General features: G+C 38.9%; 2 protein-coding genes across 6 annotated transcripts in view; both read left to right on the forward strand.

The window, feature by feature from the left end:
- Positions 1 to 6,634, forward strand: part of cpne5b (copine Vb) — a 76,322-nt gene extending 69,688 nt beyond the window's left edge. For all 4 annotated transcript variants that reach the window (XM_088308298.1, XM_088308296.1, XM_088308299.1 and 1 more), the window contains 3 exons: positions 1,634 to 1,691; positions 2,125 to 2,198; positions 3,506 to 6,634. In XM_088308298.1, coding sequence (XP_088164424.1) covers positions 1,634 to 1,691; positions 2,125 to 2,198; positions 3,506 to 3,697 — 324 coding nt within the window. In that variant the 3' untranslated portion in view covers positions 3,698 to 6,634. The remainder of the gene's footprint in view (positions 1 to 1,633; positions 1,692 to 2,124; positions 2,199 to 3,505) is intronic.
- Positions 6,635 to 10,719: 4,085 nt separating this feature from the next.
- Positions 10,720 to 14,001, forward strand: LOC148327119 (uncharacterized). Of its 2 annotated transcripts, none has more exons than XM_088308302.1 (4): positions 10,720 to 10,937; positions 12,279 to 12,391; positions 12,576 to 12,800; positions 13,164 to 14,001. In XM_088308302.1, the coding sequence occupies exons 1-4, from the start codon at positions 10,796 to 10,798 to the stop codon at positions 13,194 to 13,196; spliced, it is 513 nt and encodes a 170-aa protein (XP_088164428.1). In that variant the 5' UTR covers positions 10,720 to 10,795; the 3' UTR covers positions 13,197 to 14,001. The 2 variants fall into 2 exon arrangements, with proteins under 2 accessions (XP_088164428.1, XP_088164427.1); XM_088308301.1 differs by having other exon boundaries at positions 10,722 to 10,937; positions 12,276 to 12,391.
- Positions 14,002 to 14,374: the final 373 nt, after the last annotated feature.

The raw sequence follows: 14,374 nt of genomic DNA on the forward strand, positions 1-14,374 counted from the left end.
ATGGTAAAAAGAGGAACATTAATTGTCCAGACAAATGTCATTAAAGTAAATAGCTGCAGTTGTTACACCAAAGAGTCAGGCTGCCCTGTCTTTGGATAAACGCGTTTATTCACTCATTTACTCTTCGCCCAGATTCAAAAATAGGTAAACTGATGCTTGTGAAATATGTTTGTAAAATACAGTCTGCGCACTGGTACCTGTTGGTTGGATATTTTGTGCAGGGCCTTGGAGAAAGACGGAGCTAAAAAGATTTTATTGATCATCTGTGCAAGTGGGCGAGAAAGCGAGCGAGAGAGAGAATTTGTATATTTAAATTTGAATAAAATCTTGACTAAAGCAAGTAACATATCGAAGCCTTTATATCAAGGGTGGGCAAACATTTTGATTGGCAGGTGACAATGGGTTCTAAAATTTAACGGGAGGGGCCGGAGCAGGAGCAGATGGATGGAGCGTTTTGGTAACCTCACCTCATCGGAGGAAAAAAAATAAAAATAATTTTAAATGAAAGTGAACAAAAGCATGACAACAATATATATGTCTTTGAAAACCCATAGTATTTAGAAAATAAAACTTTAACATTAAATTCAATTTATACATTTAATTTTTTTCAAGTTCGGCGGGCCGGATTAAAACGTTGAACGGGCCGCATGTGGCCCCCGGGCCGTAGTTTGCCCACGCCTGCTTTACATCCCTCCAAACAACTCATCTGCGATATCAATTTGGAACAGTCGATAACCGATATTCATCTAATCACATGATAAAAACATTAACGTTGAATAAAACACATCATACTCAGCAGAGAGGCTAATTATTTATAGACATCATCTCATTTGTAACTTGACTGTTTTTCTTTGATCTGTGACTGAGACAAGAGACGGGTTATTCGTGAAAAAGTACATAGCCTCAATGCAAAGATGATTTCTTGATTCTGTTTCTGGTACTTCTAAAAGAACTTTTAATATGCTCCAATTAAATGTCATATTTTATGCCGCATGATTTTGTGTGAGTGGACGCGTGACTCGGGAGTGGCTGGGCAAGCGACCGAGGATGGATGCTGTATTAACAAAACTTGGCATCTCCTCCCTTTCCCCTCCTCTCCCAGCTCACAACCGCTTCGCTCATTTCCAAACTTCACGCAACATGTTTTATCGCTCATCACATGGGGGGGGGCTTGCCAAAACGTTCCCCTTGTCGACAACTTGAACTTGCTGCGCCGCAGCAATCTGTAAGCAGCTGTTTATCAGCGTAGCCGTTAATATCGTCACTCGATTTCACCTCCTACTGCACGCTGACAAACATTTTGTGAGCAAAAGGAGATACCAAGGATCGCATTCAACAAAAAGAAATTCACAGCACTAAAACGAGCGGAATGGAAATTCCACTGCGTCCCTTACCTGATGTAATGTGCTCTTTTTGTCATTCTGTCCAAGCCTTGTGGGATTTAAAGGTCATTCAGCTTGTTAAAGAGCGTTACAGAACATTAGTGTGCATGCATAGCTGGGCATGTAACTGCTCTGATGTCACCATGTCGATAACAGTCTACAAGCTTCTTCCTCCCATTAAAAAAAAAATAATAATAATAAAATGTATATGTGCACATGTTTTTAATTGCTCTACTTTGATTATTCTGTAGGGTGCAAAGCTTCCAATGTCCATCATCATCGTCGGCGTGGGTCAGGCAGAATTTGACGGTATGGCGACTTTCATGCTTTAAGCCTGCCGCAATGATAACGATTAATCACCCCTTTAATTGTAGGCGGCAGAAAGCAAGCCACAGTAACGATGCAGATATTGAAGGGCTTATAGCGTTTTACTCGTTTGCCCAACAAACCCGTTAAAGGGATGTGAACACCTATTTAGTTGTAATTCGCAGTTCAAATTGCAGGGAAATTGCTGCACGGAATCAATCAGAGTGCTTAATTATGAAATATAATGGCCGCTGGTAATTACTGGCTTTGCGGTTGGTCGGAAGAAAAGATGATTGTGAATGTCAGAGGCCATAACACGGAATTTTTGCAGTTGATTGCATATATGCTGCGAGAGAGCACTTTCCCGCCTTTTGTGAGGTGCGGCATCAATAAGTTATTTCCTACGCTTTGCGCTCATGCCTTTATGTTCTTGCAGCTATGGTGGAGTTGGATGGTGATGACATTCGGGTCTCTTCCCGAGGGAAACTTGCAGAGAGAGACATTGTCCAGGTAACAGCTCTTATCGCAGCATAAAAGTTTTAGCACTGTCGTTTTAGAGACCGAATAGGGGAAAAGTTCCATGCCACACCGTTCATATTAATAAAAAATAGTGAGGCAATATGCTTCGTAGATGTTTTTTCTCTGGTTATTTGACAAAATGAATTTCTTTACCAGTCCCATATGGTTTGGTATTATATAATTTCCAGGACATTAATGTGCTTCTTGTCTTAACAGCGCCTGTTAAATATCTGATGCTTTTTTTTTTTTTTTTTTGGAATAAGTGCACAAAAGCCACATAAAGCCAAAAAAAAAAAAAAAACTCGTAATACTTGATAAATTGAACTCACATAATTGTCACAGTTGTTTTTCTATTGTCACAGCAATTTGATCTTTTTTTTCATTAACTCATTCGCTACCATTGACGGAAATAGACGTACTTTCATTTTCCCTGGGCTGGCAGTGAATGAGTTAAGTGTGCTACCTTGGGGGATTTAAAAATTAAATTAAAAATAATAATATTATAGGTGTGCTTCAGGAAGAAAGCTACATGTATGACAACTATTTCTTCAACCCGTACTGCGTTGACATGTAATCCACATGACAGTAGCGCTGCTTGTGTTCCGTTTCAGAACTTTTCATCGGGCTACAACGTTGCTATTAATAATAAAATTATGTCTAACGCAGGGGTCACCAACCTCTTTTTCCCAGAGAGCTACTTTTTGGTTATGTGAAGTGCTTCCAATATGTTTGAAATATCTTTTCCCACTAAAGTACAGGGCTGTCTGCTTTATATTATTACCAGTATTAATAAAAGGGTTGCAAAATTCCTGGAAAATGTTCCATTACTAGAGAGCTATTTTTAGAACAGGACCTCGGCCTACTCATTTGGTCCTCGGAGGCAACCTGGACACAATTTGGTGACACCAAACTACAATTATAATAATAATTAATAATTCATGAGCCCTACCGACATACACGTACTGTAAGCATCTTCAATCCTGTTCCTCAAGATCCGCTGTCCTGTTCTCCATCTCTCCCGGCTGGATCACACCTGATTCAAGTGATCATCGTTCTCCAGCTAATACAGACCTTGCTGGTTATCTGACCATTTGAATCAGATGTGTCGCAGCAGGGAGAGATGCAGAGCAGTCAGGAGAGCGGACCTCGAGGAACAGGATTGAAGAGACTTGGTGTACAGTATGACGCAAATGTGCAGTGTACAATTGATTGCTAAACTATAAAATTCTGCAATTTGTGTGTCATGTTATTGCTTTAGGTGCATGTATTATATGACATCTTGTGTTGTTCCTCCTCAGTTTGTTCCCTTCAGAGATTATATGGACCGGACAGGTAACCATGTGTTAAGCATGGCCCGGCTGGCTAAAGACGTGCTCGCAGAGATCCCCGACCAGTTCATTTCCTACATGAAGAGTCGAGGGATTAAACCTAACCCGGCCCCGCCACCGTACACGCCGCCCGGACTCACACACCACCACACACACATCTGACCGGATGGCATTTTATTGATGACTGACAGCGTGACGCAGCTTTTTCTCAAAGAGAAGATGCAAACTTTCCAAGACTCGATGGCAAAAAAAGCCTTTTTTTTAAATCAGAACTGCGGCGTAGACTGTTTGACGTCTAAATGGACAGCAGGTCGAGCGAAGAAAAAGATCATGTTGTGGTTAAAACTTGTGCCTGTCTGTGCTTGTTTCTGACGGTGTTTCAGGACATGTGAACTTTGACCTGAAGCACTACTTCTCAGTTTTTGGTGTGGCCTAATACGGTAATATTTTCAGGCACCTTTTCTTGTCTGGAATTAGTTTTTATATTTGGAGATGGTCTCCTTTACTTAATGATGCATCAGGAATGATTATGGCAAACATACTTGTGTGTGGTTTACAATTTGATTGAGTCAACTTCAACGGCAATCAGGTATTTCATACCCTCAACCCTTGCCCTTCGCTTATCGAGGAAAGGTTTTTAAGAGCATGTTGTACAAGAGTCCCTTTATTTACAATTTACTGTCAAGTAATAGTCAGCGTGGCATGGATAGTTGATAAGCAAAAGCTATTTTTATTTCATTTCCATGTCAACAGCAAATGGCCTCCATGAATGGTCGCTGATTCATCATTAACAAATATATTTAATTAAAAATAGCAGAATTTATTCAATGGAATATAAAGCACATTTATTGATAGATTATTTTTGCAAGCGTGGCCGACATTCCCTTTCCGCACCATTTTTGTCTTCTTTCATCCTTTTTGCTTGTTAACATTTATTAGCATGCCACAAACATTCAATGTAACGATTTATTTTTTTTTATTTGGTTTCAATCCTTTCTTTGGCAGATTCTCGTGTTCTTTTTTTATTATTATTATTATTTATGTCTTTATTGGATGAAGATTTGCAAGTTGTGGAAGTTTTCTGGCATACGTTGGAAATCTAAATTTAGCCTCTGTCCTTTCCACGAGAAGATCTCCGGTTTGTTTTTATCAAGTTCCGATGGAAATTTTTTAAAATCGAATGCAACGGTCACAGGGTCAAAATGACACCACTGGCTATTACACAGCTCGTCGTCTGTCGTAATTCTGTTTGTTGTTGTTTTTGTTTTGCTTTTCTCTTATTGTCGACCTTCAACTTTAGCCATATAGAAGTAAGAGACACAGACGTATGTAGCGCTCCTTGCCAGGCTACTTCTCTAGCACAATACGTTCCATTTCCAGTTCCTCTTTGACATCACTGGGACCAATCTCACTAAAAAAAAAAATTTTTTTAAAGCCAAAGAAAAATAACACATTTTTGTAAAACCTTAACATGCTAATCTAAAAATCCATGACCAAGTTGTATGAAATGTGCTGAAGTCCCGTGTTTAATTTCCCATATAAACTACCGCACATCCTGTTCGATAATCCCTAGAAATTCTCGTCCGGTCATATTCAGTCAAATATATATTTCGGTTTAATCAAACAGAAATGTTCCACCTTTTGCAACACTAATTGGATTATCTAAAGGCCGTAAAGGTGGGACAAACTGGCTTTGGGCTTGTTTCTATGCTTAAAATCTTGAACTAAAAATTGTGCCGACATACATCCAAGAATGCAACCTCGCTTGTCGTGCGTATTACCCACGCTAAAAATGTATTGATGGAGGATGGAGATTGGTGGGAAAACTCAACTTGTTTTTGCCGTCACGCTTGACGGTCAGTAGATCGGAACCTGTCACGGTTCTAAACTTAAAATGTCATCAGTGCAAATACGGACGTCAACTCATTATCATTATTACATTTTTATAACTCATTCCACATGGCCCGGGGAATCTATGTCACACGGGTTGGGGATAAATACATGAGGTTCACGGACATATTCAAGTCTGTTAACAAAAATCGAGCCCTTTGTGTTTTAAATGAATGGAACTCATTGAAAAAGTCGATAAAGAAAAAAGTAGCCCTTTATAAAAAAAAAAAAAAAAAAAGGAACCATTCTCATGCCACAAGCTTCACGATAAGGCATTATAACCACATGATCAGAATCGAAATGTGATAATTAAATGCAATGAAAGAATAATGTCCTGATATATCATTGTCATAAATATCAAACTTAATGCAACCTTTTTTTTTTCGAATTCTTTGCAGCCATAATCATCTTTTTTTTTTTTTTTTGTTTCCGCTCTAATATTCTGCAATGATTGCGATGAAGGCGTCCTTCCGTGTCATTCATTTAACTTCCCAATGTAGCATACAAAGAGACTTAATGTTTCAGTTCATTGTCGCTGTTTCACGACTGAACGCAACAGCTGGGGACAAAATGTCGAAGGAATCCATTTACTGAGAAAATGTAAATGGGTATCAATATGCATGAGAATGTAAAGCATACATAAATGCGGATTTGCATATTGATCCTAACAGCACTTTAATATTAAAGAGTGCTCATATAATATGTTTGATATTTTTGGAGGAATACTACTGTTTTTAATTATTATTATTATTATTTATTTTTTTTGTGTGTGTGTGTGTGTATTGTATGAAAGGTCATTGCTCCTGCCATTGGTTAACCATAATTTCCTTTTCGGATTGTAATTTTCAATATCCGTCGACTGCATGTGTCTTTTTTTTACGCAGTTGCTGCCATTTTATGAAATAGAAACCTGCCCAACAAGACAACGCGCTTGTCACTTTGCTGTTTCTCCTCCGTTGTATCTGCTTCTCCTCGCATTTCTTCTCTCACCAGTGGTCAAAAAAAAAATCTAAATTGTAGCATGTCATTAGCATGTTACAGTTTATTTATTTTATAATGCCACAATCTATCTTTGCTGTTTATACAGCATTTATTTCTCTGTTTTTTTGGGGTTTTTTTTGCATGACACTCTGCTTTCCTTTATTGTACATGATTATTGTCAAATGGTTGGTTGTGAAATGCTTTGTAATGGATTGCCTTAAATTAAAGTTCAATTTAAAGAAAAAAAAAAGAAGACTTGCAATGTCTTTTGTGATATTTGTGATTTCAGAGGGGGCCATGTTCTACAGTGATTAATTACATTTGTTGGTAATGTGTGCCTCACTGGCATCCCAGTCTTTCCAAAATGTTTTTTTTTTTTCCGATTACAGAGGATTCATTGATTGAAATCACATTTGTTGGTAATGTGTGCCTCACTGGCATCCCAGTCTTTCCAAAATGTTTTTTTTTTTTCCGATTACAGAGGATTCATTGATTGAAATCATATCAGCCATCGGCTCTCGTGTCATGACAAAACCAGTTCCCACTGCAACACCAGCTTCGCCATCTCCTACTTTTGTTAGCGGCCCTCAAGTCCCTCCTGCCCCTTTGCCATATGTTCTTGTTCATCCTCCATAAGTTCCCAGTGAGCGTTCATTTGCATTCAGAGCAACCCAAAATAGTTTTTCTTCATATCCTCCCCTGACTGCGAATGTGGCTCGGCCCTTATGCAGAGTTAATGACTTTAGGAAGTGTCTTTGTTCACGTTGCATTTTTTTTTTTTTAAGAACATAAATGAAGACAATGTTCATTTGTTTTAACTTTAACTTGAAGATCTTTCTCAGCGTGCTACTCGTCATTCCAATGTGCTTATTCTTCAATTGGTTACCAAGAGCTGTGATTTGCAGTGGCTTTCCCCTCGTAACTTTTTTTGTTTTTCTGCTTCTATCATTGCTGTGTTGTTGATAGTGGCTCTCACGTCTAATTCATGATGATCTGCGATACGAGGTTGATTTGAAATGTAGCCTTACCATGACTCGAAGGAGGAAAACTGCGATACAAGAGAGCCAGTTTTGCAATTTAGCTTTAAATTTTGCAGAAATGGAAGCCATCTACAGGTCCAATATCCTCAACACCCATTCACCCTGTAGAACCATAATACATTTTATTCATTAACCTTGAAAAAAAATGACGTGTTGCAGTTCCTCGGAGAATTCTTTATTTTGATCATCCGTATAATGTGTCACTCTGATGTTGAAGGGCAATGGACGCCGGGTGTTATTTGAGGACAGTGTTTGATGCCTCGCATTCCTACACCATTTGCATTTCCGCTGGCTTTCACCGACACAGTACAATAAAACCACGACCTTCATCGGTATGTCATTTAACACTATTCTCTACTCTCTTGCTTGTGGAATGAGAATCTCACGCATCATTTTCGATGAGGCCTTGCGAAAGGTTCAAGAGCATGGAAATAAGATGGTTGTTGATGAGGAAATCTGTTAGCGTCGTTAGCTTCGGCTATTCCCATCGCTACTAATCTTAAAATATTCATACCAGCAGGACCAGCGGACTGGCAGCAAGGAATGAGGGCAGCAGCGTCAAGTGAAGCGCCAACTTCGTTACCAAAATATGATTCTAATATCGTGCAAGCAACAGCTGTGTGATAATGAGAATTTGATTCAGATTACGATACATACCAACAAAAGCCAGTACCCCTGTGATTTGATTTTGCCCCCCCGCCCTCTGACTGTCCAATTATTATGAAGTCATTCGCTGCCATTGACGGATATATAAGTCAGAAAGTGCAATCTTTTCATCTGGGCTGTGAATGAGTTAAAAACCACAATTTCAATGATGTTGGGACGTTGCATAAAAGGTCAATCAAAACAGAATACAATGGGGGGAAAAATTCAGCCCATATTCAAATGAATGCACTACAAAGATAAATTATTTGATGCGTGCAACTCATTTTCAAAAACCTGGGGCAGGGGCAACAAAAGACGGCGAAAGTTGAGAAAAACACGTCAAGGCTGAAAAACAGCATTACATGGACGTGACCTTCAATCCCTCAGATGGCTCTTTAAAAAAAATCGTTACAATTTAGCCGAAGCTAGGGATCTCAAATGCACCATATTTTCTTGTTTCTAAGAAAATGTTGAATGTATCTTCCCGGTTCAATAAACATTAATTACATTTTGCTATCATCAAATTATAATGTAAAACACACACACACATACATTAAGCATTTTTTTTCCCCAGTGCTTGTGGATGCATGTACACGACCTGTACATTCTGTCTACGATCTGGATCTCATACTTTACTTGTCTCTCTCGTCTTGCTTTCCCGCTCTATATCCTGTCTCCGAAAACCAGTACCTCCCATCAGGCTCCCCCTCTGTGGCGCTCTTGATTCGCTTCTCGCCCGGCTCTCCCCTGCCTGCCTCGTTGCTATACGTCTGTTGTAGAAATTGGATGTAATCTCCTTCTTTTCCTCTTCTCCATGGACGGAAAGCTATTGAGAGGAATTCCGAACTTTTCTGCAACCCAGTCTGTAAATAACATTTATTATAATGCTCTATTGTTGCAGGCTTGCTCGGTTTGGTTGTTGTGGTAAGATCAACTAATGTTCGCTTGGTTGTGTTATGGTTATGTGTGCCTCTCTGACACAACCCTTGGCCCCAGCCAGCCGTCTGTCAAACTGATCTAGATGCGCCACTGGAAGCGAGAAGCAAAGGTCAAAAGAATTCCATCTGCGTGCTTTGCACCCAATTATCACTACATTGCGTGTTCACGCAGTAGAAAGATCAACAAGAAAGTTATGGCGGAAAAGTCGCATAGGCTACTTAATAACTCATGAACGGACTTGGAATTCCACATGTGTTTCTCCCAATGGATCACCGAAGTTCACGATAATATGAAGCACAAAGTTTGAAATCCAAAGTAGGTTGCTGAATGATGTAATCTGGCTGTCAATTAGTTGAGCTTTAATGATTTATGAACTGTATCATCGTCGGTGGATTTGCATCCAAATGAATAACTCAGATGTAATTATTGATGCGATGCCACCCATCTTAATCCAGGCAGAATTTATAAAGCATACGACAATCCATATATCAGATGCGGTGCCATGAATACAATCTAATGTCTTTAACGTCAGGGGGAAAAAAACAAAGCAAAACAAAAAAAAGGAATGCACTTAATCTAGCAGCATGGATGAAAAGAAATAGCCTGAAAATGTCTTGACTTTTCTGCTTCTATTTCATCGGGGGAGAGAATTAAACGCCGCTCTACCCTCTGCTTTCCTGTCAGTTTAATTAAACGTTAATTAATATTTTTGGTTAAAAAAAAATAAAATTATATCCCATCACAAGTTCTACCTTCTGTAGCCGTTTTATCACCACTGCAGGAATACTGCCAGCAGTTTTGTACTCTTGAAGGAAGGTTCTTGTGCTATTGTTATGTTAACATAACAGCTCTTTATACCACTAATTATAGGTGTAATTTCTGTGAACCGCTTTTTTTAAAAAAAAAAAAAATTATTCTCCATTGCAACTCGTGCAAAATAAAAATCACGATTTTGGGCTGACCTATTAGCCACCGATACCTTTTAAATGTGATGCGAGTGGACATCATTCTGCTGTGCACCATTAGCTTCCATGCATGCATGCATACATTCGCAGGGTGTGTTCACCAGATTCCAGAAGGTTCCCAAAACGTCATCATATCCAGGTGGATGGCCCCATCTTCTGGGGGAAAGAAATTCCGAATGTGGACTGTGCACAAATGTCGACTACTTGTAGATTTTATTGTGTATTCGTGTTAGCCACTAACGAGGTGATTCAAAATTTAAGGTTTTTAATTAGGTTTTTATTTAATTAATTCATTTATTAGTTCACGTGCAACCCTCTAAAGAGGCGTCACTGTCATATTTAAACGTAATCGCATACAGATATGGGGATTACCTCCATATATATATTTTTTTAGTTTTGATAGTTCAGATGAAATAAGTGCGCTACATTATTGCATGAATGCACTTAATGGATAAATGGAACTTTAAACAAGAAATGATCATTTCAGAGACAGGATTATTGTTTTGTATTCATTTGTATGTGATGTGTTTATTTGTATTTCCCTTAAAATAATATCAAATTTAAAGGGTTGATTCTGTATTTTACACATTTTATTTTGGTGTTGTCTAACTCTAAAGCCTTTGTGAGTTCGTTTTGTTAAATGCGCATGCGCTTGATGAGAAGACAAGAGGTACAGGAAACGAATTGCTGCAAGTACCGATGGCAATCGGTAGAGGTCAGTAGAACCCTGGTGTAAACATGCAACGAAGAAGAAGTTCTGCTCGAGTTCAGGGAGGTTGAGAGTGGCATGAAGAGCGACAATGGCTCGACCTGCACTATCGTTACAAATTGAACGACAAACCACTCAAATAATTGAGTGTCTGTTTGCGGACGATGAAGGCGACACAGTTGATTGCCGTCAGTTCGATGGAGAGCTGGAGGCTGACGGCCCAGTGGGCACAGGTAAGTTTCGCTTGAGGCGAATTAGGATGTTTGAAGTGGAAACGATTTGTCAAATATATATCGTTCATTTCAGCTAGTTTGTTTGTCTGTTTTATTTTTTCCGCGAGAGTTCGACATCCTTGATTTTCTACAGTCCACCTCCACTGCGCTCTGTGTCGAATGTTGATAAAGAGTTTTTTCGAATGAGAGTCACTTGACACTATGAACCGAAAGCGAAACTTCCGTCCCTTACCTTGTATTTGAATATTCTTCGCCGCAATCTAAATGAGAAAGAAAAGGCGAGCGACTGTAATAAAAAAAAGGGCGCGTCGTGTGTTCCTGGGACAAAGGACCGTGACGCCCAGAGAAAAAAAAACTCAACACAAACACGATAAAACACATTGAAACATTTACCTTTACACTGGTATAAAATAAGAGAATCGCATTTACACACGCCCCTCTCACAGTCAAATTGTTTATACATTCCACTGGCCACTTGATTAGGTACAGCTGCTCAACTGCAAAATGGTGGCTTGTCAATTTTTAATGTTACTCACGGATGGGCACTTTACCCTTTTTTGCCGGTCCGTCCCTGTGCACCTTTCCGTCATCCCACGCCCGCCCGGTTTCAAAAAAATAATCGTCCCGCGTCCATGTCTGTCTTGCTTTTAAAGCGCTTCGGGCGTCTGTCCGCCCCAGATTTAAAAAAAAAAAAAAAAAAGTGTCCGTGCATGTTGACCCCATGGGAGAGAAACTAACAGCATGGGTGTCACAATTCACTCATAACTTTATTCAAAGATCATTAGCAGGCTAATCTCCTATTCACATCCATTTACTGTAATTTCCAGACAACAAAACACCTGATTAAAAGCCACAATAGCTAAACCATTCCATTCTGTCCATGGGATGGAATGCCCATCTCATTTCATTTATGACATGTTGCTACACTAGAGGAGCAAGAAACTTCTACCCATTGTTGAATTAATACTTCTCTGACAGTGACACAAAAACTGAACATAAATATGGTGACAAAGAAAAAAAATGTGTAGCCTCAATGGGGTCTGCATTTTATGATGGCCGGACACAGGATGTTTCTAGGTTGCGAACAACGGTGTAAGAATATACTCCAATGTAATTTTTGTTGACGTTGCAGTCCTTATGTTACAATAAATACGACCAGATCAGTCAATAATGCATTCTCGGATAAGATGAGGTAAGATGAGATGAGATGCGATAGGTCTGATGTTGATCTAATGGCACAGTTGCTCATAAGAGACGATAGATTTCATTTTTTTCATTTGTCTCTTTGCTTGATGTTGCGTAATCTTTCTAATTAACACTGTTTTTGTTTTCCAAAAGAAGATTTTGACCCAGTTCCAATAGCCAATAAACTAAAAGAAGTGGCTGAGTCTCTGAATGCAGATGCCAAATTTAAGGCTGCTCTAGTCGACCTAAAGCTTGCATTAGGACGAGAGGTAAGACACACGCACACACACTTTACAGCACTTAACCTCATTTACTGCCATTGACGGCTAAAGACGTCAAAGATCCCCTTTTTTTTTTACTCGGCTGGTAATGAATGAGTTAACAAGGTTACTGTGTGCAGATGTTATGTCTTAAAGAAACTGACTTCCTGAGAAATACTTTGATTCTCTCCAGGCCATGGACGGGGCCTTTAGCCGTAGCGTGGACGCCTTGTTGCAGACTTGCATCTTTCCGCGGGCTGCTGATACGCCTCAAGAAATGCACCTCATCACAGTGTGTTTCGCCTTCGGGCTTTTTGTGAGGAAATCGTGCCCCGAGCTGAAAACCAAAGCCCAGAGTGCTGTGACGTCATTGCTCCAAAGCCGTGTTGCCACGTGGGTAATGCAGCAAGGTGGCTGGGTGAGTATTTTTATTTTTGGCTTTTCCATGCCGAGGAAAGGCAGTTGACTGCAAACTCCCCTCTTGGGGTTGTCACTTTGATTGGCAATTTATCAAGTTAACCATTAGCATAATATGACATGTTGTAAAAAAAAAAAAAAAAAAAACACATATTTTTTAACTTACTGCCTAAATATCAATGAATTTATTTTATTTTATTTGAATCCACCAGATGGCGCTAAAGAATTTTTTTAATCGCGTTGGCCTGAGCACAAAGTCAACGAATAGCAGAGATTTTGAGTCTTGCATGTTAAATATAGGCTTATGCACTTTGTGCCTAGGGGGGGATTACGTTTTGAGTGTTTCCTGCTTTAATTCTTGCAGGAAAAGGTGAGAGAGGATATAGGAGACATTTGAATCAGGTTTCATGGAGGAGGAAACCTACTTGAACAACAATGCTGCAGCAACAACACTTCTGGAGCCACATCATCAATACTAGGAATGATCTCAAATAGCTTTTATTAGATGATGACGATTAAGAAACCAAAGTGTTTGAGACAAAAGGTGTGAAATTTGACATCCTACCGCCTTACATACTTTCTGTTTACGGTTAAATCCGTTGTAATGGTTCTTTATAGATTTTGTGAATTCATAAAGCAGTGTGTTTGCTTTAATACTCCTCTAAAATTCGGTCCTTATTCAAATTTTGTGGAAACTGCACTTTGCTACAAAGCCTCGTACCCTCTTGCCAAATGTGTTAAATCAGGTTGTGTGACGAAGGTGAAATACACTTAAAGCTGTGAAATTTGTGTTTTGTAAAGCAAAAAGTGGCGTTTACATGATGCTATGTAATATGTGCGGCACATGAAATGAAATTAGGACCTATTATTCATAAAGTAGAAAAATAATCTTTTGCTGTCGTAAACAAAATACATTGTGGATGTGAGATTTGTGTTAATATTTGAAATCATTCATTAATTTGTGGTTCAAATAACGTGTATATAAATGTATCCATAAACTCGATTACACACAACATTCACTGTTAATTAAATAGTCCCAAAGTCAAAATTTTGTAATAAATAGCGATTGCAATGGTGGTGAAATTTCAAGTGAACATTTTTTGACTTGGGTGATTCATCACTGAGCACAAAGATCAGGAATTATGCAATGAACATTTGCCGCGGTTCGTGTTTAAACAGTTTTATCTTTTTTATTTTTCTCATAAAATGTTTTTTTTCTTTTTTAATGCTTGCATTTTGTTATACCCTGTATCATTTATTATTCTTGATCAATGCATTGTGCATTGACAGTCAAATAAATATACATCTATTGTTTATAGGAAGTTGCGTGCTGTATTATTACAAATAATATATTGTACTAAAGATGTTAATCTCGATAGCATGTTTTTTAAACAATGTGTGCCCACAAGGTAAGAATACATTTTTTCCTTTTTGAGTATTGAGGCAAGAATGCAGCTTGTTTTATGCCACAGTACCTTTTTAAGTACAGTTCAATTGTATTTAACTTTGAACCTACTTTAAGTGTGAGAACCACTTCTTTTGAATTAAATGACATACAGCCAGCAGAGGGCGCCA

Source organism: Idiotropiscis lumnitzeri, chromosome 11 (assembly GCF_059441095.1).
Source record: "Idiotropiscis lumnitzeri isolate Australia: NSW breed Sydney's pygmy pipehorse chromosome 11, RoL_Ilum_1.0, whole genome shotgun sequence".
Taxonomy (NCBI): domain Eukaryota; kingdom Metazoa; phylum Chordata; class Actinopteri; order Syngnathiformes; family Syngnathidae; genus Idiotropiscis; species Idiotropiscis lumnitzeri.

Excerpts from the sequence above, each read along its gene's own strand:
- LOC148327119 (XM_088308301.1), top strand. The coding sequence starts at position 10,796 with ATGGCTCGACCTGCACTATCGTTACAAATTGAACGACAAACCACTCAA. Across the intron at positions 10,938-12,275 it reads TGACGGCCCAGTGGGCACAG|AAGATTTTGACCCAGTTCCA; the intron begins GTAAGTTTCGCT and ends GTTTTCCAAAAG. Across the intron at positions 12,392-12,575 it reads AGCTTGCATTAGGACGAGAG|GCCATGGACGGGGCCTTTAG; the intron begins GTAAGACACACG and ends GATTCTCTCCAG.